At 55.1% G+C, this 24,827-nt stretch overlaps 1 protein-coding gene across 37 annotated transcripts in view; it reads right to left on the minus strand.

The window, feature by feature from the left end:
• Positions 1-24,827, minus strand: part of PXN (paxillin) — a 57,992-nt gene that overhangs the window by 5,093 nt on the left and 28,072 nt on the right. For 4 of the 37 annotated variants that reach the window (XM_045366666.2, XM_074008042.1, XM_074008041.1 and 1 more), the window contains 9 exons: positions 8,576-8,802; positions 8,143-8,258; positions 7,599-7,735; positions 7,278-7,479; positions 6,351-6,486; positions 3,932-4,819; positions 1,621-1,896; positions 1,057-1,365; positions 21-122 (listed from right to left, as the gene is read on the minus strand). In XM_045366666.2, coding sequence (XP_045222601.2) covers positions 21-122; positions 1,057-1,365; positions 1,621-1,896; positions 3,932-4,819; positions 6,351-6,486; positions 7,278-7,479; positions 7,599-7,735; positions 8,143-8,258; positions 8,576-8,802 — 2,393 coding nt within the window. Of the gene's footprint in view, positions 1-20; positions 123-722; positions 1,897-3,931; positions 4,820-6,350; positions 6,487-7,277; positions 7,480-7,598; positions 7,736-8,142; positions 8,259-8,575; positions 8,803-9,058; positions 9,169-24,827 lie in introns of those variants that run through there. The other 33 variants (XM_074008037.1, XM_074008039.1, XM_074008038.1 and 30 more) reach the window with 16 other exon arrangements.

Consider the following 24,827-nt stretch of genomic DNA (forward strand, 5'->3'; position numbering starts at 1 on the left):
AGCCCAGCCTTGGCACTGACCCCTCCCTCGTCCTGCCCTCCGGGGCTGCTTCGCCCGCTGTCCCGAGGCCAGCCAGCCGCCCAGCACCGCTCCCCATCCGCTCTTTGCTCCAGGCCCTGGATCTTAGATAGGGGAAGAGATGAGGATAAGAAATCTTTTTTAAAAATTAAAGAAGAAGGCCGGGCGCGGTGGCTCAAGCCTGTAATCCCAGCACTTTGGGAGGCCGAGACGGGCGGATCACGAGGTCAGGAGTTCGAGACCATCGTGGCTAACACGGTGAAACCCCGTCTCTACTAAAAAATACAAAAAACTAGCCGGGCGAGGTGGCGGGCACCTGTAGTCCCGGCTACTCGGGAGGCTGAGGCAGGAGAATGGCGTAAAAACCCGGGAGGCAGAGCTTGCAGTGAGCTGAGATCCGGCCACTGCACTCCAGCCTGGGCGACAGAGCAAGACTCCGTCTCAAAAAAAAAAAAAAAAAAAAAAAAAAAAAAAAATTAAAGAAGAACGAATACGGGACCTTGTCACTGGACTAAAAGGGAATCTAGGATGAGATCTGAGGGTTTCTCCCCCACCGGCAGGACCAAAATTGGGGAAAAAAATCTGGAGAAAAAGAGCCCTGAGAGAGAGGCCCAGGGAGAAAAGAAGGAGGACAGGGAGGGGAGTCAACCAAAGGCAGAGGACATGGCAAGGGGAGGTGGCCAGACTCAGTGAGGAGGCCTCACCGGGCACTGGGCCTGGGGGCTGGAAGGGAGGAGACAGGCTTCTGTTCTCCTTCTGGAGTGGCTTCCTTCCTCGATGTGAGCCCAGGGCAGTACCGAGGACCAGTCGAGGAAGGAGTGGACACAGGCGAACCCACAGGAAAGCAAGAGGGCGGCAGACCTTCCAAGTAGGGGAATACCAGGGTCAAGGTTTAAGGCAGGACTGTGGTTACTGTGCTGGGGCTAGTGGATGGAGGGATGGAGGGTATCTGAGTGTGTATGTGTGTGTGTGCAGAGTGGGGGATGGCTCAGGCATTAGGACAGGGGACAGAAAGGGAGGGGCTCCTTTAAGGCCTGCCTGCATCGGGGGGAAGAGCGGGTCCTCATCGGTCTGGCAGCCCACGGACCTCATGGTGTGGGGTGCAGGAGTGGAAAGGGTGGGGCCCTGCACCCCCTCATCATGGGGCTCTTCCCCTGCACTCTGGACCCCAGAAGAACCACAGGTGTAAGCTGAGGGCCCCAGAGGGGAGGAGGTGGGCAGGCTGGGCAGGGGAGAAGAGCTGCTGGCCGCGGCGTCTGTGCGATGCTGGAGCAAAGGGACAGAAGGAGAAGCCAGGACAGAGATGGTTCTTCTCAGGGGAATGGGAGAGCCAGGAGGGAAGACAACCTGGGGAAAAGAAAGGAGGGACAGCGATGAGGAAGAAATCGCCAGCTCAGCCCACAGGGGTGGGGGCACCTCCCCAGGCTTCCCCTGGGCCTTCCCACTCTGCACCAAGAGTGGGGCCAGTCTTCCAAGGTCACAGGAGGCAAGAAACTCCCACCCTCCCCAGATCTCCCCTCCAGCCAGCACTGGGGCCAGAAGAACCTGGACCCCAGGTACTTGGCTCTGGCCCAGCCCCAGCCCTGGGCATCTTCTCGCCACCTTCTCTACAAGCTGCCTCCCGGCCCGCTTCCCACGTGGCTGCACGGTGATGACGATGCCCTCGGTCAGCCAGTCCTGGGCAGAGGGCCCCGCTGCCTCCGCCGGCTCCTCTGCCTCAGGCTGGATGCCTAGCCGCCCCTGCAGCTCCGCGATGAGCTGCTCCTGGGATGGGGTCCTGCTCAGGGTGGCAGGGTCCAGCCGGCGGCGAGGGGAGGGCTCCCGGGACATGGGGTGTGCGTGGCCCGTCTCCCGGCTCCTCCTGATCACAGATCGGATCTAGGGGGAGGGGAGGGGAGGCTGTCACCGTCCTACTCCGAGCTTGCACACGCTGCTCAGGCCACACTCAGATGCCTCAGGAGAGGCAGCACAAAAGAAAACCACCAAAGAGCCAAGCAGAGGTGGGTGGAGGCACGGGGAGGGAGCAGATTGGACTGGCTCCAGGAGCACAGGCTGCCAGCGAGACCTCTGATCCAGCATTCACCTCCAAGTTGGCCACTGACCTTAGGCAAGACACTTAAGTGCCGTGGGCCTCAGCTTCCCCTTCCTTAAAATGGAACCACAGGATTTTCTTAGCTTACCACACAGGGTTTGCACAAGAATTATTCCAGAGGATGTAAGTGCATGCCCTTGACAAGGCATACGGCTTTTTCTTTCTTTCTTTCTTTTTAATTTATAATAGAAAAAGTCTTTCCTTCCAAGAACTTTTTTTGGGTGGTACGGAGTCTCACTGTGTTGCCCAGGGTGGAGTGCAGTGGCACGATCTGGGCTCACTGCAACCTCCGCCTCCTGGGTTCAAGAGATTCTCCTGCCTTAGCCTCCTGAGTAGCTGGGATTAAAGGCGCGTACCACCACGCCCGGCTAATATTTTCTTTTTTTTTTTTTTTTCTTTTTTTAGTAGAGACGGGGTTTCACCATGTTGGTTAGGATGGTCTCAAACTCCTAACCTCGTGATCCGCCTGCCTTGGCCTCCCAAAGTGCTGGGATTACAGGCGTGAGCCGCCGTGCTCAGCTGGCCAGGAACTTTTTTAACTAGTTTTTTTTCTTATTTATATTATTATGCTAATATTACACATATTATGCTATTATACTTGTTGGTAGTGTTTTGAGGGGTTTTGATTGTTTCGTTTTGTTTTCCAAAGAGGCATAAAACTTGGGGGATTTGGGTTATTTTATTTTTGTTTTTTTTTTTTTTTTTTTTTTTTTTTTGAGACGGAGTCTCGCTCTGTCGCCCAGGCTGGAGTGCAGTGGCTGGATCTTGGCTTTCTGCAAGCTCCGCCTCCCGGGTTCACGCCATTCTCCTGCCTCAGCCTCCAGAGTAGCTGGGACTACAGGCGCCCGCCACCTCGCCCGGCTAGTTTTTTGTATTTTTTAGTAGAGATGGGGTTTCACCGTGTTAGCCAGGATGGTCTCGATCTCCTGACCTCGTGATCCACCCGTCTCGGCCTCCCAAAGTGCTGGGATTACAGGCGTGAGCCACCACGCCCGGCAAGACCGAGTTTTGCTCTTGTTGCCCAGGCTGGAGTGCAATGGCGCAATCTTGGCTCACCGCAACCTCCGTCATCCAGGTTTAAGCGATTCTCCTGCCTCAGCCTCCCGAGTAGCTGGGATTACAGGCGTGCACCACCACGCCCAGCTAATTTTTTTGTATTTTTAGTAGAGACGGGGTTTTTCCATGTTGGTCAGGCTGGTCTCGAACTCCCGACCTCAGGTGATCCACCTGCCTCGGCTTCCCAAAGTGCTGGGATTACAGGCGTGAGCCACCACGCCCGGCCCGGCATAGTTTTAATTAAGTAAAAAGCAAGTAATAAAACTACTGTCAGCCATGGCCTATTGAGGGACCACATGCTGTGTTCTAAATACTTTCCAGGAATTATCTTATTTAGGTCTCTGGACAATCTTAACGGACATGGCCTATTATTCTCCCCACTTTATAGATGAGAAAACTGAGGCTGAGGGAGGGGGTTGCCCAAGGTCACAGAGGTAGCAAGTGTTAGAGATGTGGTTTGGATCTAGGTCTATCTGGTTCCAAAGTCCATGCTTCTAACCATTTCACCACATCAGAAGGTCAAGGCTAGCTCATCCGAAAGGAAAAAGCCTTAACAAAGCAAGAGGTGTGTTGACGCTATGAGAAATGCCGGGTCCACAGAGCCCACTGCCAAGTGCTGACTGTCAGGTCCGGCCACAGTGTCTCAAATTTTCTGCCCAAGCAGACACGCGCAGAGCGGGAGGGGCTGCATGCAGTTAGCGAGGAGCAGCCCGCACTCAGACCCGCCAAGGGCCATGCCCAGCAGCCATGCGAGCTGGCGCCTGCCTGGCCAGAGGTGGAAATCCTCTCCGTGGTGCTGGGTGTGCTCGTGGCCATGGCACATGGAAGCTCTGGCTGTTCCTTCCCGGCCTGGGTGGCAGCTTCGGTGGTGCCCTCTGGGCTCCCTGGGGTTTCAGGTCCCTGGGTTGGCCTGGCCACACTTCCCCTCTCAGTCATCTTTGCACCTAGCTGCTCCATGGTAACTGAGGCAGGGGAGCTGCTTCCCAGCCTCCCTGGCTCTGGCCTTGGCCTCTCCTGCTGTAGGCCACGTTCCTCCGTGAGAGTCCAGGTATCTGGGAAGACAGCCTGCCGGTCCACTGCCACTATAGCTGGCTCTATTACTTTTTGGAAGCTTCGAGCAGCTCCAGAAGGGGGCATTCTCTCAGGCCTGAATACCTCTGAAGCCCATGGCTGCTCCCTTGTGGCAGCCAAGGCCTCCTCTGGGCACGAAGGGCTGGCTGGTGGCCCCTGGGGCTCCCCAGGCTCTTGGGGACCTATGCTCCCAGCATAGGGTACAGTGTGGCCGTGGGGAGCCCCAGAGAGCTCATGTGTGAGGGTCGGCAGGTGCCTCCAATCTCGACCCTGGCTCTCTGTGCCCACTGCCCACAAAGAACCCTCCACAGAGGGAGACCTTGAGTTGAGGATATCAGGCATCACCCCAAGACCAGCCAAATCAAGCCAGCTAGGGGCCACAGGAGGTAGAAGGTCTCGTCCACTCTGCTCAGTACAAGGGAACTCCGGAGTGTGGCCCTGGCCTCGAGGGGAGGGTTTAGTGGTGGGTGGCAGGAATACAGATGGTATGGGAGGAGGAGAAGGAGGAAGGGAGCAGTATGAGGATGGAGCAGAGCCGGGCAGCAGCCCCGGGGCACTCAGAGCCACAGTGGAGGAGCTGGTCTGGAGGAGGAGAGAGAAAGGCAGAAGGGAGAAGAGAGAGAGATGAGGGGAGTGAGGATGGCTGCGTCCTGCAGGCGGTGGGCTCGGCATTAGGGCTAACCAAGGTGGCTGCAAAGCTGACGCACAGGACTGACCCTTGAAGGAGACCCAGATCCCAAAAAGGCTTCCCTGGGTTTCACATGCTTAGCCCTTATCAAACCCAAGCAAGAGAAAGCAGCCACCGAGTCATGTCTGTGGAGCCACCCCGGGAGGGTATGAGAAAGAAAAGACCATGGTGAGGTGGACAAATGGGGAGCCAGGTGGCTAGGGAAGACAGCCCCAGGCACAATTGGAGGGAGAGCCAGCCCCGGGGGGCTGCTAAGCCCGCCTCGGACACTGGCCCACCTCAGCCATGTCCCTCCGGACAATCCCAGCTTTCCTCCACCCCGAGTCCTCTACGTCTTCCAAGTCCTTGCTCCAGGGATCTGACTAAAACCACTGCTGCTTCTGGCATCAGGACACAGGCTGTCTAAGAAAACGGCAGTCTTACAAGCACTGGGACACAGCTCCCGCAGGCCAGGCCCTGAATCCAACTTACTTGCTTCTGACTATGGCGGCTCAGAACCACTGGCCTGGAGCTAAAACTACAGCATGCAAGGGTCACAGGGCCAGGCTCAACCCTCCACCCCAGCCACACTCCCATCTCCCACCATGAAACCTCAACTGGAGGGAGGCTAGGAGGCACCATCAAGACCAAGGGTGCAGGGACCGCTCACTCCCTTCTCATATTCCCTAGGTCATGCCCCAAAGGTCTCCAGCTGACCCACGTGGAAGTGTGAAGTCAGCAACTGCTGGTGAGTTCTGTCAATATCAATCCCCATGGAAACACTGTATCCTCTAAATTAAACATCCCAGGCCTGGCAGGACTGGGGAGACCCAGCAAGGGAGGGGAAGAGCAGGTACCTCGTGCAAGGCTGGCCCCACGGTTTCCCACAGACATGCTCGTGGGAACTCAGAGGCCCTGGAGGGCGAGAGGGAAGGATGGGAGAAGGGTAGCGAGGGAGGCTTGTGGATTCAGGAGCAGAGGCAGAAAGAAAGAGGATGTGTTGAGGACAGCTAGCGTGGGAGATGGGGCTCCAGAGCAAATGACCTCCCAGGCACAGGCTCCCAAGTCCCACATGGCCCAGCACAGAATGCCCTCCCCTACCAAGAGCAGCCATCAACACAAGGTTCTTTGTCCCAGCGTCCCAGCCTCCTGATCCCCTTGACCTGAGTGGCTGGGAGCACCCGGGGAGGAAGGAATGTCCCAGCTGAGCACTTCTCCAGCTTGTCTGCCTTCACTGGCTACTGCAATCCTCAGGCAGGCTCACCCGGCCCTCCCTCCCCTATCTCTTGGCATCACAGCAAGGCCAGGGCATGACAGGGTCCCTGGCTCAGGGGCAAGGCACCCAAACACTGAGGTACCAAGGTCTAGCTACCCACACTGAGGTAAGGGAGGAGAAGGATGAGGGAGGGGCAGCAGGGCAGGGAAGATGGAGGGTTCACAGGGCACCTTGAAATCCGACAGCGAAGCCATCAGCTCGTCCAGCTCCCTGGTGGCAGAGGAGGCTGAGATGCGCGTCTGCTGCTGGGTGGAGGTGACGCGCTGCGGGCTGCTCATCTCGCCCTGGTTCACAGTGATGGCAGGGCTGCAGGGTGGGCGTGGCATCAGTGGGGAGCCCAAAGTCAGCCCCACACTTCCCAGGGATCAAATTGATCCCTCAGCTCGGACACTGGGGTCTCAGCATCCCCACGCCCAGGGAGGCCCACCAGCTCCCAGTCTCTCCTGGGGACCCATCACTGGGTCAAAAGAAAGGGCAGCTCAATGGCACCAGGAAGTGCCAGGAAGACTCCTCTAGCCCCTAGCCCAAGTGAAAGGTGGCCTGTGAAACAAGCCCAAGCGCCCTATGTTTCCTCCACAACACCGGACATGGAGGTGAGGCTACTGCAGTAACACAACGGCGCTGGTACGAACTCGCGTGTTGGGCACTCACCATGTGTGCCACGCACTGCACACCAGAAACCATTCTAAGCGCTTTACATGGATTACTGGTTCTCACCCTTACTGAGGTAGGTGGTCTTATTCCAGTGATCCCATAAGCCCTTGTCCCATTTTACAGATGGGAAAACTAAGGCTTGAGAGCTGACAGTAATTGTCAGAGCCAAGAAGTGAAACCCTACTGTGTGGCCCCAAAGCTTATGCTAAGAGCTGCTAAGCTCCAGGCACCCTCGGCGTGCACAATATCTGTCCTTTCTGACTGGTAGTGACTGACTGAAGGCAGGGATGGTGTCCATGAGACTCTCCACTATCCCCCCAGTGCCTGGCAAACGGCAGACACTGGAGGGAATGGGTGATACCAGGGCTAAGGGGACAGACGCTGGACCCAGGGCAGGCTGAGCCAGCCCTTCCCCACCTGGGGAGAGCCCAGTGGGTACTCACACGGGGCTGGGCACGGAGCTCTCCAGTTCATCCAAGAGACTCTCCACGCTGGGCCGCACGTCCTCCAGGCCCCGGCCCCCATTCCGCTTAGGCTTCTCTTTCATCAGGGGCCCAGCTTTGCCTCCCAGGGGGCTGTTAGTCTCTGGGACACCATAGTGGGGGCTCAGGGCCCCAGGAAGCGGGGGGCTTGAGTTGGCCTCATCTTGCAGAGAGGAGAGAAAAAGGCTGCTCAGCCCTTGAGCCCTCCTGGGATGTAGAGGTCAGCAGGTGGGCCCTGGGCCCTGGGCCCTGGTAGACCCTGCCCCAGGGACCCGGTCCTACCTGCAGGGAAGCCTGGTGGGTTATGCTGCACAGCATTCAGTTCCAGCAGCAGGCGGTCGAGTTCAGAAAGGTTGCTGCCCAGGGACGTGCTCATTACGGTGGGTGAAGGCTCAGCTGATTTCTGCTTGTTGGGGAAGCTTTGAGAGGCAAAGGAAAGAAGACAGTGAGAGATGCTCTCTGGCTTTGTACTGGCTTGGCAGTTCCCAAATTCCCAAGGAGAACAAGGCAGAGGAGATGTGAAGTCTTCCCCCACAAGAGGACAGAGGGTAGGGAAGGGACTAGTAAGAAGAGGGGAGGAAGGAAGTCTTGCTTCAGTTCCTCAGCTACACAGAGATGCTGTGACAGCCCAGAATGTCCACAGCATGGAGATGGCACTGATGAGGCAGATGGGCCCATCGAGAGGCCTTCTGCAGCTTAAACCAGAAGAACCCCACAAGGCCCAGTCGCCACGCCTGCTCCTGGGCCGCCGCTGCCTCCCACCCTGGCCAGGTTCCTGAGATTTCTAAGCAGGAGGAAAGGTGCCCTGGGCAGACTGGGGCAGTACCTGTAGACGTGCTCCTCCTCACCCACTCGGGAGCACGGAGAGCCAACGCTGTCCTGAGGGTTGGAGGCACTGGAAGTTTTGGCACTGGAGCCGTACACAAGTGATGAGGACTGAGGCTGTGAGAAGGAGAACACTCAGAGGCTACCCCAAGGGGAGAAAAAGGAACAGGGGCCAGGAGCAGCTCGAGTCACCCCCAGGAGGCCCCTGCCCACAGCCAGCCTCACCAGGGAATTTCCACAGTCAGGCCAGGATACCTGTGATTAACCACTTGGTCACTGCCCCACTCACATGGTGAGTAGAAAGAGCAGTGTCTGGTTGAGAAAGGTCGACTACCCCAATTCCATTCCATCCCCTGGTTCCCTAAGCCCCTGCCAGGTAAGTTCCCTCTGTCCCCCAGCCTCCTCCACCTTCCCAGTCCCTGTCCCCGCCTCACCTGCTGGTGGATGAATCGGGAGCCACTGGGCTGCCACTGGTCTAAAGGGTCAAGGATTGTGCCATTGAGGGCCTCGCTGGACGGGGGTGGGGGGACGGGGGGTGGCACGGCGATCTCCTGGTATGTGTGGTTTCCAGTTGGGTATGAGTAGGGGGTCTCCTCCGACAAGAACACAGGCCGTTTGGAGATGTGGGAGGTGGTGGACTCCAAGTCCGCCAGCAGGGCGTCTGCAAAGAGAAGGCACGGGGAGCAGGTGAGAACCGGGATCCTGGGGACTCTCCCATGGCAGGGCCCTCCCTGCCTGCACCTCAAGAGTTAATGCCTTCTAGCACCTGCCCCACCCATGGGAGAAATGACCAGCCTCGGGACAGGAAGCGGACCAGCCTAACCAAGAGCCGGCTCCCAAAGCTGACTTCTCCTGGCCACCCAGGACTGAAGGTACTCTATAGGCGGGCTCTGGGGCTGCCCCGTGGGACCTCCTACCTCTGGGAGTCAGGCACCTGGTGCTGCGTTCCCTCCTGACAGGGCCGCGCAGCCGCGAGTGAGAAGTGCCTGCCTGGAACTCTGAATCTGCAGGGCAACGCGGAGAGAATGGGCGGGAGGGGCCCCACGTCACAGGGAGGGGCCCTGGCAGTGCCAGGCCCTCACTTGATTTCTAAGAGCTTAGGCTTTCTCAGCCCCCGACTGGAAGGGGCACACAGAATAGTCCCTGCCCTCCTGACCAGGTGGAAGCAGAAGCCCAGGCTCCAGGTTCCTCCTGAGGCTCCAGGCTTATGGGGTAAGGTGTGCGGGGAGGTGGGGGCTGGAGTGAGGCTGGTGCAGCGGTCCCCACCCGCTCAGTGAGCAGGGGGCAAGACTGCTCCGTTGGCTGTTTCTGCAGAAGTCTGGCAAGCAGCCCGACCCCAGAGGCTCCAGGCCCCCACTGTTCTGCTTTTAACAGCAGCAAAGGAGCCAAATCAGCCCTCCAGTGTAAGCTTCCATTACCCTGGCACCTGGCAGCCAACAGGGGGCACTAGGTCTCCCCAGTCTCCAGAAAAGAAGGATATAGATAGAGGGGCAGGGGTAGGACCTGCTGACCCCCACCTCCTCCATCCCCTCCTGGGACCCTCAACAGCACCACAGCTCAGACAGCCTGGCCCTGGATGCCACACCCTCATTCCTGCCCCGTTCACAACTTGCTCACTCTCAGCTCCCTGGTAACCTGCTGGGTCCAGGGAGCTGACAGCTTGATCCGTAGCCCTCAGGATAATAAACATCTAAAAAGCAATGGCTGCGTTTATTGCCACTTATTAGTACCAGGCACACTGCTAGGCATTCTAGTGGCATGTACAAGGTCTCCGTTAATCCCCCTAATGCCCCCTGTAGTTGGAATTCTGATTCTCCCCACAGGGATGAATAAAGCTGGCTTGGAGAGGCAGAGGTCAGACGTGTTTGCTCCGAATAACAAAGCCAGCGAGTGGCACAATTGTCTGACTCCTCAGAAGCCCCAAACCCCAAAAACCTGGCCTGTAAGAGGCCACTATGACTGCCAGATGACGCCACACTTAAAGGGTTCAACTTCCTGAACGCTGGAAGCCCAAGCTGTGAGGCCTGCCAGTGTGATCCTTCCTTGTGGTCTTGCTCCCAGTCCCCCAACCTGTGTTCAGAGGAGGGAAGAGAGAAGCAAGGCCCTCACCCAGGGCCTTGGTTTATGGGGCCACACCTTCTCCCAGCTGCCTGTCCTGATCTCCTACCCTCAAGGCTGGCCACACCTACCCCTGGTGTGTAGAACAGAGGGGATGTCTGTTCCAAGGCCTAAGACCCCGGGTCTTGTCTCCTGACCTCCAAGGAAGGTCAGGTCCTACAGCCCGCCCCGCCCCTCCAGGTCCCATGGAGGAGGCCTGGCTTCCTGTCTCTAGCAAACCGGAACTAGAAGGAGTTGGCAGGTATCTAGGTAACAGCAGAAAAGGAACCAGTGTCCAGCCAATCCCCACAGCCTCTCCAGCGCCACACCTGCTGTCTTGGCTGTACGCAGTGTCCTCATTTCCTCTGGGCCCAATCAGCAATGGGCGGGTCCCTCTTTCTCTACCACGGGCAGGGCCAGCTAAGAAACCCCACAGGACTCCCCAGAGCAGGCAATGAGTGCAACCCCGGTAGGGGCAGGAGCAGCTGCCATCTTTGAAGGCCCACTGGGGCCAGGAACTTCACCTTTGTTACCTGCCATCCTCCTCACAACGCCACTAGCACAGATGGCATAACTGCAGTTCAGAGGCAGAGTCACATCCCACACTGCCACGGCTGGCTGAAGTGAGAATGCTGGACTCTGAACTCAGGTCTCTTGGACTCCAAACACCCAACAGAAGACAAATGGTCAGGCTTCCTTGTCAAACATTTTGAATCAAGGACTCCACCAAACGCCCGCTCCACCACAATGTAATTCTAAGCCTGGGCTTTTGGTTTATGGATTGGATTCTGGTTTATGATGTCAACAGGCTCTTGGGCGCACAGATCCCTAGGTTGGTGGAGTATTGGTGAGAGGATGCAGTCCTGGGGCACAGAGACAAAAGATCACTCATTCTGAGGTCGAGCCACACCTGAGTTCAAGCGCCAGCTCCCCTCTCTACTATCCATGCCACATGGCAAATCGCTTAGCTTCTCAGGGCCTGTTTTCTCAGTAAGCTCTTGAATAACTCTGACCTCCAAGCACTGGTGTGAGGTTTATAAGGGCCAGCAGGTACACTGGAAGCTGCAAACATCAGCTGCAAATATCAGGCTTTCCAGACCCAAGTCACTCTGCAGGAGGAAGCTCCATAGCACAATGGAAGCTACAAACATCAGATCTGATTTGCTCTGTAAAATCCAGAATAAGGCCTTCCTCCAGGGAGAGAAGTGTAGGTAGGATGCAAAGTACTGCCTTCTCCTGTCTCCTAAGTCTTTTCTGGGTAGAATACGAGCAAAACATGGCAAAGAGGGCAACCTTGAAAAGGAAAGTAATAAAGCAATATTCAAAGTGCAGCATGTCCCAGCCTGGGCAATACAGTGACAGCCTGTCTCTACAAACAATGTAAAAATTAGCTGGCTGTGGTGGCGCATGCCTATAGTCCCAGCTACTCAGGAGGCTGAGGTGAGAGGATCACTTGAGAACAGGAGTTGGAGATCAGCCTGGGCAACATAGTGAGACCCCATCTCTACAAAAAATTTAAAAATTAGCTGGATGTGGTGATAGGAGCCTGTAGTCCCAGTTACTCAAGAGGCTGAGGCAGGAGGACTGCTTGAGCCCAGGAGGTCAAGGCTACAGTGAGCTACAATTGCACCACCGCACTCTAGCCGGGGTGACAGAGAGAGAATCTGTCTTAAAAAAAACAAGCAAACCATAGAGTGTAGATGTCAGGGAGAAAGCACATCATTATTCAGTTTCCTCCAAAGATTTGTCCATTTGAGGGGCAGAGAAAAACCCCAGCAAGTCCATCCACCAGCCACAGGGTCTCTGGTATGGCTTCCTCCTCTCTCTCAACTCTTCATCCTCACCTAGAGATTTGGACAGGCAAGAACTAGGTGAGAGGGGTAGGGGTTAGTGCCTCCAAACCCCCCAACAAACTCCTCAAGAAAGGACCAGAAATATAGGAGGCAAGCCAACAGCAGACTCCTAGCTTTACTTTGGTTTCCAATGGGTACAAATACCTGAGACTTCCCCAAGGCTGCGAAATGGTTAAGGGTCAAAGTCCCCTTGCAAGGTCAGCAAATGTCCCCTCTGGCTTGAGCAAAGAGCCGGCAGACACTGTGCAGGAGTCCACTTGAAGGCAGAGCCCTATCGCAGCGGGGTCCCCCAGTGTCCAGCTCCAGCCTTTCCTTCCACTCTAAATATTCCTTCTACTCATACCCCAAGGAAGGTGTCAGGCTATCCACTCTTCAGAGAAAATGGTACCCACTGAAACCATTCGAGACCAGGAATACACCCTCCCTTCCCACATGCTGGGAGGACAGGTTCCCTCATCCAAGCTAAGGAAGGCCTCAAACTTCCTTGGCATTACTCTACTAAGTTTCCAGGTCCAGGCTTGGGGCCCTCCAGACCCAAGTCACCCTGAAGGAGGAAGCTCTTTCTGGGGCTTCCCAACCACTTTCTGGAGGAAACGCACCCTGAATTCTGCAGGTTTTCTGTCTCTCTGGGCCAGCGAAAGTATGCAACATGAGGAGTAGGCCAGGCTGTCTCGAGGCTGGGGGCGGGCTAGGTGCAAAGTCCCCAGCGAGCCATGGGCAAAGGCCATGGAGCTATGTCCTGGCTCCGCCCTGGCAAGGAAGGGGTGCAGACTGTCTGCTGCTGCCCACCAGAGGGCACCATTGGCCCGTCGGCTTCCTGCCACTGGGAGTAACCAAAGGTAACCTCGTGCAATCTTAGAATTTTCTAGCAGGGGAAGATCGGGGAGCCCCTGGCCATGGGTGCAGTGGGGAAGTTTCAATCCTGAGAGAACAAGGCTGAGTTGGAGGAACACAGCAAGCTACTAGGAGGAACGCAGGTGGCCTGGGTACACGCTATCACTTGAAGGCGCAACCCAAGGGTGACATGCAGGGCTCTGGAGAACCAGAGGGGTGCACGCCCTCACTTCCAGGGCCCTGTGCAAATGCAGCACTGTATGGCCCCCATCTGTACCCCATGGATGCACCTGGTCAGAGCATGGAGCAGCTGCAGCTTTGGGCCGGGAGGCCGCCCTGGGGCAGGTGGCTGGGCAGAAACAGCGCACCACGGCCAGGCTGAGAGGAAGAGGCCCTTCCCCGGGCCTCAGCACCCGACTGAGCATAATCCTTACGGTGGGAGCCGCTGGCTGGAGCCGCATAATCCTCCAGTGGGAGCCGCTGGAGGGTTAAGGTGCAGACACCTTCAGCCCACTGCTCCGAGGAGGAGGGGACCGGTTCGCCTGCATTCCAGAGCCAGTGCTGCAGCTGCGCCCCTCACATTCCTGTACCCACCCAGGGGCTCAGGGTGGAAGGAAACCTGGGTCCCTTTGTACTTACAATGGGGATGTCCCCCAGACCGTGGCTTCTGACACATGGCACTCAATACCAGATTAAAGAGGATCAATGAAACCCTTCCGTCCCCACCCCCAACTGAAGCATAGAAACAAGCCAGGCTTCTTCCTCCTACCCAAGCCCCTGCCACTTCTTAGTGTGTGATAAAGACCTATCGAGACCAGAGGCCTGGAGCTGGACAGGCGCCAAGAGAGAGGAGATAAAGGTCCATCTCTCTGAGGGGGAGGGAGGACCCAGAGCCATTCCATTCTCTCCTCCCAGGCTCTGAGGATTTTCAGTGTTACAACGTGTATGGTGAATCCTGAGTCACCTGGACTCTGCTCAATGGCTGAATTGCTCGGAGAGGCTGCTTAACTGCTTTTGTGCCTCAGTTTCCTTGTCTGCCCAATAGGAATTTCACCATTTTACTCACAGGATTGGGACTACATGAGAAAAACAGATATAAAGTGCTGACTTAGCACAGTGCCTGGAATAGAGCACACAGGAAATGGGAGTTGCTAAGTAGATACAAGCTTCTTCCCAGAGAGGTGTTAAGCCCTAGGAGGGGAAAGAAATCACCTCCCCGTCTCATACAATCCCTGAGGGCAAAGGGTGCTGCCCTCTAGTCCCAGATCAGCAGGAAGCATGTGGGGCATGGAGCCAGCTTTTCCATCCCTTCTTGGAGTTTACAGGCTGCCCTGCCACACCAACCCCAGCGCCAGGGCCCCGTGGTCCCTGCCCACCTTTGCCATTCTGGACTCCTCCACCAGCAGTCCCAGGCAGAACCCACCTTGTATTCTTAAGGCCACGGCCCCACCTTAGCACGCCTTGTATTCTCGAGGCCTGGCCCAGGAGAGGCCCACAGTAAGAACAAGGTATTTTTCAGCCACCTCACCCACCTTCTTCTGCAGGCCAATTTCACTCAGCTTTCATTGCTCCAGGGAGGGAAAAGCCAGTGCAGCTTCCTTAGGAGCTGACAAGCCGAAGGAAGGAGCAGCAAACACCACCCTGAAAGCTCCAGCACCAGCAGCAACCAGCTGCCATAGCACAGGGGCCTTCCCCGCAGCCCTGGGCCAGCTGTCCCTCCCTGCCATCTGATAGGAAACCCAGACTCCCAGAGAGAAAAGTCCCTGTCCTAGGGGGTCTGGGGAAGCCCAGTCTCATGGCTTGTCTATCCTGTTGGGTCCAGAACTCTGGACAAGGGAGGGTCCCAACTCCCTGATGACCACCTGGGCAGCCTTGGTAGCTCTGAGTGTCAGAGAAGCTGCGGCCTCCTTACAGTTGCCCACGCTCAGGGATATGAGCAGTGAGCCGGGCTTGGCCCTTCCTAAGGAAGGAGCTATGTAAACAGTAGGACCAGCTCAGGGATGGTCTCATCTCAGCCCCTTTGGTGAGACTCTTCCAGATTAGGAAGGAAAACAGAACGGGAAGGCGGGTCTCCCCACTCCCCCGGCTCCAAGTTCCCCTCCCCTTCCCCAGCCCGGAGCACATGAGCAGTTAGAGCAGAGGTAATCTAATCCGCAGTGGGGTGCTTTCACTTGGTGAGTAAGTCCCCAGGAATGGTGAGCTGGGTATATTTATCCTGATAACCGTCCGTTCTCAGTCAGGGCCAATCCACAATTAGGCCAGATCCACTCTGCCCCACCCACCCCCAGCCCAGGGACCTAGGGCCTGGACGCTGACTAGGAACTCAGTCTCCTTGAGGGGGTCTTCCCTGCCAATTTGGGTTCTTGTCAACTGTCTCCTCTCCAAGAATTAAGCTCCAGAGAGCTGCGGCCTTGTCAGTCTTGTTCGACGCCATATCCCGAGCAGCTAGAATGAATGGCTGAATGACAGAGGGGCTGTGAAGAGGAGGAGGATGGGGAGGCAGCAGTGAGCAGAGCAAACAGCCAGTGCAGAGGAGGGGAGCTGGGATGCCCTGATCCCGGGCCCAGTGCAGAGGAGGGGGGCTGGGATGCCCTGATCCCGGCCCCAGTGGATCAGTGGGGGCCCCTCAGCGGATCCTCTAACCTCTCTGGATGTCTTCTCTATCAAGAAAATGGGCAGAACCCAATTTGTCCCCATTCCTAGTAGCACGCTCTGAGGAGGAGATAATAGGATTATGGGTGATATTTATATAGCACCTTTGAGCTCTTCCGAGTTAGTCTAAATCCAAGATTCTGCTATTATTTGAATCCCAGACAGGAACTGCTCTCCTAAGAGGATGGATGAGAAACGATCAATACCATAGTGTCATGTAAATATTTAATAGCCATGCCTGGAGGTTACAAAGACTCAGCCACCAATTCTCCTCCCTCCGCTGACTCATACCTCACTCAACAGGAACTGCATTTTACCCTCACAGCCCTGAAGGAAGTGTGGGCTGGGGGGTGACACACAGGAAGCCTGGGGAGAAGGCCCGGGAGTCTTCCAGTCAGCCGCCAGGGGAGGAGGGGTGGTCATTTGGATAAAGTGGCTTCCTACAGGCCTAGCTTAGGAGGGTGGCTTCCTGTGTGCTGACGAGCTCTTCCTTGCAGAGGCTGACACAATATGAGTGTGCAGGCAGGCTGGCTTTATTGGCTGCCTGGCTTGTGCCCAAGGTCACAGGGCACAGGTAACCGGAGACCCGAGAGAATAAAGGCTGCAAGGCAACTCCAGCAGTCACCCTGAGCTCCAGGCAGAAGCCCAACTGTGCCAGGCCCATCTGCACCAGGCACCCACACAGGGCCCACCCGTCAGGCTCCTGGCTGCCGCCACTTCCCCATCAAATTGGGTTCCAGGAGCTTAAGCAACAGCAGGTGAGACGAGGCTGAGGCCGCCCAGGTTGACTCTGAGCATCTGTATGCATCTGCCCTGGGCTACAGGCACAGGAGTTCAGGCCAGGCTGGCCGAATACCAGAGTCTTTCTCTTCTTTTTTTCTTTTTTTGAGACAAGTCTTGTTCTGTCACTCAGGCTGGAGGCCTGATCATAGCTCATTGCAGCCTAGAATTCTCAGGCTCGAGGGATCTTCCTGCCTCAGCCTCCCAAGTAGCTAGGACTAAAAGCTTTTAAAAATTTTTTTGTAGAGACAGGGTCTTGCTATGTTGCCCAGGCTGGTCTTGAACTCCTGGCCTCAAGCCATCTTCCTGCCTGGGCCTTCCCAAAGTGCTGAGATTACAGACATGAGCTACCATGCCCGGCCCCAGAGCCTCTTTCATATTGTAAGACACTCATCTCTCCTGTCCAGAATCAGTGGGCCCCTCCCTCCTCCAGAGGTCCCAGAACATTGTGGACACATTTCATTGGTCAGATGTCATCCACCTCTTTAGGTCACCCAGAGATGCTAGACCTTTTAAGGTCAAGTCTAGGGCCCCATTCCAGGCCCAACTCACAGCTCCTTCAATGGGTAGAACCCAGATTCGCATACAAAAAGACAGCCTCAAACCCAGGAGACTCATGGGCTGGAAAGGTTCTTAGCTGTTCCAAATCTACTCCAACCCATTCCTGCAATCTGGGCTCTTCCAGGCAAGTTGATCTGTTGCAGAGCAGGGCGGCTCCTTGGGCCTCTCACCCCTGCTAATCACCAACAGAGGTTAGGAGGGGCTCAAAGTGAGTCATCATCCCACAGAGACCCGAACAAAAAGTTCAAAAGTTTGCCTGTTCCTGAGATGAGCTGCAGTTTTTTTGCGATGTTTGTGGATTTCATAGCATGTTACCCACTCTGTTAGTCGGGTTCTCACTAACCAGCCAGCACCTTCCCCTTTTTTTAGGCAGCAAGGTCATTTCCCTGAAGTCAGCTCTCACTTGCCTGATTTCCCCAGTTCTCTTTTCTAAGTCCCTTTAATAGCTCCCACATTAAGCTGGTCACCAAGTCACATCAATTCTTCCCTCGCGGGGCCTCTCCCTGTCATCACTTGCCTTCCTTTCCTTTCATCACACACAGCCAGCCACTTGGACTACCATCCGAATCCATGCTCAGTGCCTTCCTGAACTTGACTGCAGCCCCCTGCCCTGGGTTCTCCCAATCTAACCCTTCCTGCAGACACCATCGGCCCAAACTTCTTGGCACCCAGCCTTTTTGGGGCATGCCTCACACTTCACTCTGGCCTCTCCCACTAGACTGCAGGCCCTCTGTGGGCAGGAACATCTTCCCACTCCTGAATCCCCACAGCATGCATACCCTCAAAGGCCTCCTTTTTTTTTTTTTTTTTTTTTTGAAATGGAGTCTTGCTCTATCGACCAGGCTGGAGTGCAGTGGCATGATCTCGGCTCACTGTAGCCTCCACCTGCTGGGTTCAAACAATCCTCCCGCCTCAGTCTCCCAAGTAGCTGGGACTACAGGTACACACCACACCTGGCTAATTTTTGTATTTTCTTAGTAGAGTTGAGGTTTCACATTGTTGGCCAGGCTTGTCTCAAACTCCTGACTTCAAGTGATCCACCTGCCTCGGCATTCCAAAGTGCTGGGATTACAAGCATGAGCCACTGTGCCCAGCCCTCACAGGTCTCTTAGAGGGGCTTGAATGAATGTGTGCAGACCACGGGGCGGAGTTATAATACTCACCCACTGTTGCCCTCTCTGCCTATAAAACAAGGCCAGAAACCCTGGGGATGCCATTCTGTTCTTGACGCTCTCAGAATATGGCCCCAAACTAACCTTCACTGCTTCCTTGGTCCCCCTCACTGCAGCCTACGTCTCTAGCCAAATTGGGCTCCCTGTGTGCCTTTCTTCACAATACTGAATGTGCCCCACCACTACCTCTATCATCTTTCACCTGGTTTGAGACTCTCACACAAGGACATCCATACCCCCAGGAGACACAGGAAGCCACCTCAGGATAAACCCAGAACACTTAAAGGATCAAATGTACTCAGGGGCAAGAAATATAAATCATTGTCTTAAAACAAACAAAGCTACATTACCGAGTCAAATACAAGTGAAATTGTAAGGTAAAAAGAGAGGCTTCAAGGCCTGCATGGTGGTTTATGCTTGTAATCCCAGCACTTTGGGAGGCAAGGAGATTGCTTGAGGCCAGAACTTCGAAACCATGTTGGCCAGGCCAAGGTGGTGAAACCTCATCTCTACTAAAAATACAAAACTTAGCTGACATGGTGGTGCATGCCTGTAATCCCAGCCTCTTGGGAGGCTGAGGCAGGAGAACGGCTTAAACCCAGGAGGCAGAGGTTGCAGTGGACAGAGATTGCGCCACTGCACTCCAGCCTGGGCGGCGACAGAGCAAGACTCTGTCTCCAAAAAAAAAAAAAAAAAAACCAGATAAGAGGACGTTTTGCACATGCTCACGCTCTTGGGGACTTTTAGCAAACAATTTTAAGCAGCACCACAAAGCCCCCACTGTCCACACATAAAACCATCCTGCCCATATCACAGATTTGGCTGGTCTGGCATCGCTGGGAGCTGGGACAGTCACACAGTTCTTTGGACACCCTCCTGGCATCCCGCCTGCATGGCAGTGTGGTAGAGTGGAAGGAATGGGCCTTCTAACAGTGAGAAGGATGGGTTCAAATCTGCCACTCACTAGCCTGGGTGACCAGTGACTAAATCATTCTGGGCTTTAGTTTACTCAGGCACCTCACAGCACACATAGTGAGTAATGGATGAAAAATAATGTGAAAGCCATCCTGGTGACTGGGATAAAATAAACGTAAGCCTCCCACTCTGACACACAGGAGACACTCAGTCAGTAGATTCACATCACTGATTTTCATCTCCCGTAAGGCCAGCAGGGGGAGGAGTCGGAGCCAAGGACTGCAGCCAGGGATCCTGGGAGCTGTGACAGGTTGTCACTAACTCAGCCTTCTTGCTGAGCAAACCACTGACCTCACCCTCTGTGTCTCGGGTTCATTCCAAGTCCTCCTTGGAGAACGTCAGCTGAGCCCAGGCGCCTCCAACTCACTGCCTAGCAAGGACCGAGGCAAGCGAGGGAAGCTGCAGGGCCCCAGCGCCTCCACCCCCACCCCATCCCTACTGCCTGCCGGGAAGTCACAGCTGTCTAAGAAGCCTGTGGCTTTGAACCCAGAATCGCGGCAATAGAAGGAACTGCCCAAGCTCCACGGTAGCTCCCAGAGGAACCCAGGAGAGAGCAGCCTCTGCTCCTGCCACGGAAGCTCTGACCCCAGCAGAGTGCCAAACAGGGATCCAAAGACGGGGCTGTGAGGCCAGAAAGCAGCTCAGGAGGGGGTGAAGAGTGGAACAACCCTTCCTGAGCATCCACCAGGAGCCCAGCCTTGCAGGCCCATTTGTTGCCAGGGATTAGAATGCGGACACCCAGAGCCGCCCCATAAGGCCCCACAAGGACAGCGCTGCCTGACTGCAGAGATCACCCATGTTCTTCCCAGGACGCCCCACAAGGAGAGGAATGATCGCTTTCAGCAGCTGTCCCTCCTCTGCTCGTCACCACTCTCCACTCCCACAACACACATCCCCAGAGCCCCCAGAGGAATCCAAAAATGCAGGCTGCTGGGTTCTGCTCTGCCGCTGCCCACTCCAGGTCTCCGGTTCTCTTTTCTTTCTGCCTCCTCCTCACCCTCTGCCTCAGGAGGGGTCTTGAGCTACAGAGGAGCCCCTAGCGGTGGTACAGAGAGCTCAAGAATTCTGAGAAGGCTGGTGCACTCCATGTTCTGGCCTAACTTGTTGATGTGCAAGGCCGACGCGCTCAAGTGCTTTCCCCCTGTGCTACGCTGCTGGTGGGCCCATCTGAACCCCAGGATGCAAGATGGGCCTGCCCCAGGAACCAATCTCTGACCTCACACAGATGACATCAGAATCATTAGGAGACACACAGGCAGACAAGGGACTCCACTGTAAGCACCAAACCGGCCAACGGGGGACAGTCAGCAAGACAGCCAGCCTAGATTTTCCAACCCACAGTCAGCCTAGCTGTCCCCTTCAATGGACAGCCACCTGTCTCATCCAAGCACTTTTCCCACTGAGCAAAAATGTAGGCAGTTCCATGTCTTGCCCTCTGTACTGCTGTTTTTACCTACTCTGTGTCTGGGCGCAAGAGGGCTGCAGAGGGCACAGCACGCTGGGGAAACACAAGTCTGAGCATAGAGCTGTCCTCAGCCACTGGTTCTCGACCCTGATGTGCCATCAATCAGCCATGAGGTGTGCCACCAGTCCCTGGCTAATCATCCTAAGGTATGGACATATGCAACTGATTTTTTTTTTTTTTTGAGACAGATTCTCGCTGTTACCCAGGCTGAAGGCTGAAATACAGTGGCACGGTCTCAACTCACTGGTCTCCACCTCCTGGGCTCAAGTGATCCTCCCACCTCAGTCTCCTGACTAGCTGGAACTATAGGTGTGTGCCACCATGTCCAGCTGATCTTTTTTTTTTTTTTTTTTGAGACGGAGTCTCGCTCTGTCGCCCAGGCTGGAGCGCAGTGGCCGGATCTCAGCTCACTGCAAGCTCCGCCTCCCAGGTTTACGCCATTCTCCTGCCTCAGCCTCCCGAGTGGCTGGGACTACAGGCGCCTGCCACCTCGCCCGGCTAGTTTTTTGTATTTTTAGTAGAGACGGGGTTTCACCGTGTTAGCCAGGATGGTCTCGATCTCCTGACCTCGTGATCCGCCCGTCTCGGCCTCCCAAAGTGCTGGGATTACAGGCTTGAGCCACCGCGCCCGGCCTTTTTTTTTTTGAGATGGAGTCTCACTCTGTCACCCAGGCTGGCGTGCAGTGGTGCCATCTCAGCTCACTACAACCTCCGCCTCCTGGGTTCAAGCTATTCCCTGCCTCAGCCTTCCGAGTAGCTGGGATTACAGATGCCTGCCACCACGCCCAGCTAATTTTTGTATTTTTAGTAGAGACAAGGTTTCATCATCTTGGCCAGGCTGATCTTGAACTCCTGACCTTGTGATCCACCCGCCTTGGCCTCCCAAAGTGCTGGCATTACAGGCGTGAGCCATCGTGCCCATACCCCAGCTGATCTTTTAATTTAATTTAGTTTTATTTATTTATTTATTTATTTATTTATTTATTTATTTATTTATTTGAGACAAGGTCTCACTCTGTCACCCAGGCTGGAGTGCAGTGGTGTGATCATAGCTCACTGCAACCTCAAACTTCTGGGCTCAAGTGATCCTCCCACCTCAGCCTCCCAAGTCATGAGGGCTACAGGTGAATGCCACCATACTTGGCTAATTTTTCTATTTTTTGTAGAGACAGGGTCTCAGGATGTTGCCAGGAGTAGCCTGGAACTCCTGGGCTCAAGTGATCCTCCTGCCTCAGTCTCTCACAGTGCTGGGATTATGGGCATGAGCCACTGCACCTGGTCACTGCTTGCATGCTTATGTGCTTATGTATATATGTATGTATACACACACACACACACACACATATATATATGTACATACATACACACATATACAGAATTTCACATCTGTTGCCCAGGCTGGGGTACAGTGGCATGATCACGGTTCCCTGCAACTTCTGCCTCTTGGATTTAAGCAATTCTTGTGCCTCAGCCTCCCAAGTAGCTGGAATTACAAGCATCTGCTAACACGCCCTGCTAATTTTTGTATTTTTAGTAGAGATGGGGTTTCACCATGCTGGCCAGGCTGGTCTCAAACTCCTGCTGGTCACTGCTTTTACTTTGGAGAAAATAAACTGAAGTGAGTTCAAGATGGCTCCATGACCATCAGCCCCACCCACATGTGTTCCAATGCATTTACTTGAGTGAAAGAAAGACCTAGCAGTGCACAGAATGCCAGACACACCCTCGGTGTCATCTGAAGGCTATGTCCTGACAGCGCACCATTTGAAACCACTATCATAGATGGTCACAAGTGCTGAGAAGTGGGGGAGGGGAGGGGAGTCAGGCCAGCTGCCCCCAGAATGCTCCCCAAGCTGACCCTCAGTGACCCTTTTGCCTCCCTAGAAGTGTCTACATCATCCAGCCCTGGGTCTTCTTGGCCACACAAGTTTTGGAAGCCATCTGTTCATTTCAGGGCTCTAGGAAATGATGGGGCCCCTTGACAGCTGGTGTCCCCACAGACAGTTGGCACCTCCTGAATATGGAGTGGTCTCAGGAGGCCCATCCCATGCACAGAAGCTCCAAGTCTCATCTCAGTCCCCCCACCCCACTGAGCTTTGTAGGCTCCCCAGGCACAATGGTAGGCAGCAGGTCTGACCCGACCCAGGGCCCTGGTGGGATGGTATCACTGGGCTACAAAGGAGGAATGCCCCCGGCCACTGTCCTGAAGAGGGCAAGGCCAATTTCTCTGGAGGCCCGGAGCCTTGCCAACTCTCCACATGGGGAAATCTGACTCTTCCTGGACAGGGAGGAAGCAGATGGAGCTGCAGAGTCACGCTGGGAAACCACAATAGAAAAAAAAGAGAGAAGATATTTTCTTGAAACAAAAAGCACCCAGGGAGACCTCTGGGCTTTCAGCCTGGCTGGTGGAGCTCACATGTAGGGATATCAAGGTGCAGGGGAGAGGGATAGGGTGCGAACAGAACTCAAATGAGACCACATCGCAGTTAGCCTGCAAGAAGCCCACTAACCCCAAAGCTGAGGAAGCAGGCCAAGCAAATGCCAAGCCTCATGGGTAAACTGAATGGAGGTGTCTGTGCCCGGGGGCTCATGCAGCAGAGAGGGTTCCAGGGCTCCAACGAGGCTTGGCTGGCCTGGCCTCCCTCCACTGTGCCCAGCTGGCTGTGCCAGGGACTGATGGGGGAGGTACACACCTTGCCCCTGGTTTGGATTTTATTGCAGAAGACACTCTGGGGCTCTGCAAATCCAGCCCAGCAGAGCCAGATGGCAACAGCAGTACATGGCCGCAATGCCCAGAAACACCACACAGAAAGTCCCCACGTACACACATAGAGCATTCCAGAAGGTTGTTTGGAAGTTGGATTTTGAGCTGTGGAGAATGTCTTCTAATAGGAAGTTGGATTTTGAGCTGTGGAGAATGTCTTCTAATAGAAACGATACTCTGAGGGGAAACCTAGGTGACTGTTCAGGTAGACCATTTATATCACTAGCTCCAGCGGATGCTAGGTTCTGCCATGTTTGCGGAGACTGCTCTCTTGCCATAAGGTGCCAGGGTGAACCCCATCATTTCTCCTTCAGACAGTGCCTGCTCTGTGCCTGGCTATGTATGGGGAGCACAGCTGTCCTTGGATGCTCCTAAGCGAAACTTCCCAAGGACAGCAAATCCCATGCTTCTGCCCCCTAACAACTGTGCTGCAACACAGGGAGCTTTGTGGCCAGCTGGGGAACCTCTGATGGGAACCAAATGGTCAGGTGGGGCTGCTCCTTCTCCTTCTGCCCATCTTTAGGTTCAGACAGGAAATGGCCACCAAAAAAGCCAGGGAGCTGAGCAAGCACCTGTCCCATTACTGCCCTTTCAGGTGCCACTAGTTTCTCCTTTTTAAAAGGTGGAAGTTTCTGCCGGGTGTGGTGGATCACGCCTGTAATCCCAGCACTTTGCGAGGCGAAGGCTAACAGATCACCTGAGGTCAAGAGTTCCAAACCAGCCTGGCCAACGTGGTATAACCCCGTCTCTACTAAAAATACAAAAAAATTAGGCCAGGCGCAGTGGCTCATGCCTGTAATCCCAACACTTTGGGAGGCTGAGGCGGGTGGATCACAAAGTCAGGAGTTAGAGACCAGCCTGGCCAGCATAGTGAAACCCCATCTCTACTGAAAATACAAAACATTAGCCAGACGTGGTGGTGGGCGCCTGTAGTCCCAGCTACTCTGGAGGCTGAGGCAGGAGAATGGCGTGAACCCAGGAGGCAGAGTTGCAGTGAGCTGAGATGGCGCCATGGCACTCCAGCCTGGGCTACAGAGCGAGACTCCATCCTAGTACATCACCAGCACACAGCCAGGCATATCACTAGTGCCTATCTCACCAGGTGACAGAGGGGGGATGAGGAGCTATCGCACCCACAAAGCTGACATCCCTGATTGCCCCACCAGAGCAGGTGCATGCCCAGCACTGCAAGCCATAAGCAACTGCAGAGAAGGTGCTCTGACAGGTGTGTTAGGTAGCCTGACTCTCCCACAGTGCCTCCAGAGTCATTTGTTAGGACACCAGGACCAGACCATCAGACTGTAAACAAGATCTGGGCTAAAAAACTGAGAGGCTTTGCAGGACCCAACCAAAACAGCAATCTCTTTCCCTGGCTTTGAAGCCATTCCCAAGTTCAAAGGGTCACCAAGCAGATGCATCTGGAGGCCCTGCACTCGTGGTGTGGGAAGTTCAGTGCACAAGCCAACGGGAAGAAGGGCACTGCTGATCCTCCCAGGAGTCCAGTCCAAAGGCCGGCATCGCAGCCCCACAGTG

This window comes from Macaca fascicularis, chromosome 11 (genome assembly GCF_037993035.2).
Source record: "Macaca fascicularis isolate 582-1 chromosome 11, T2T-MFA8v1.1".
Lineage (NCBI taxonomy): Eukaryota > Metazoa > Chordata > Mammalia > Primates > Cercopithecidae > Macaca > Macaca fascicularis.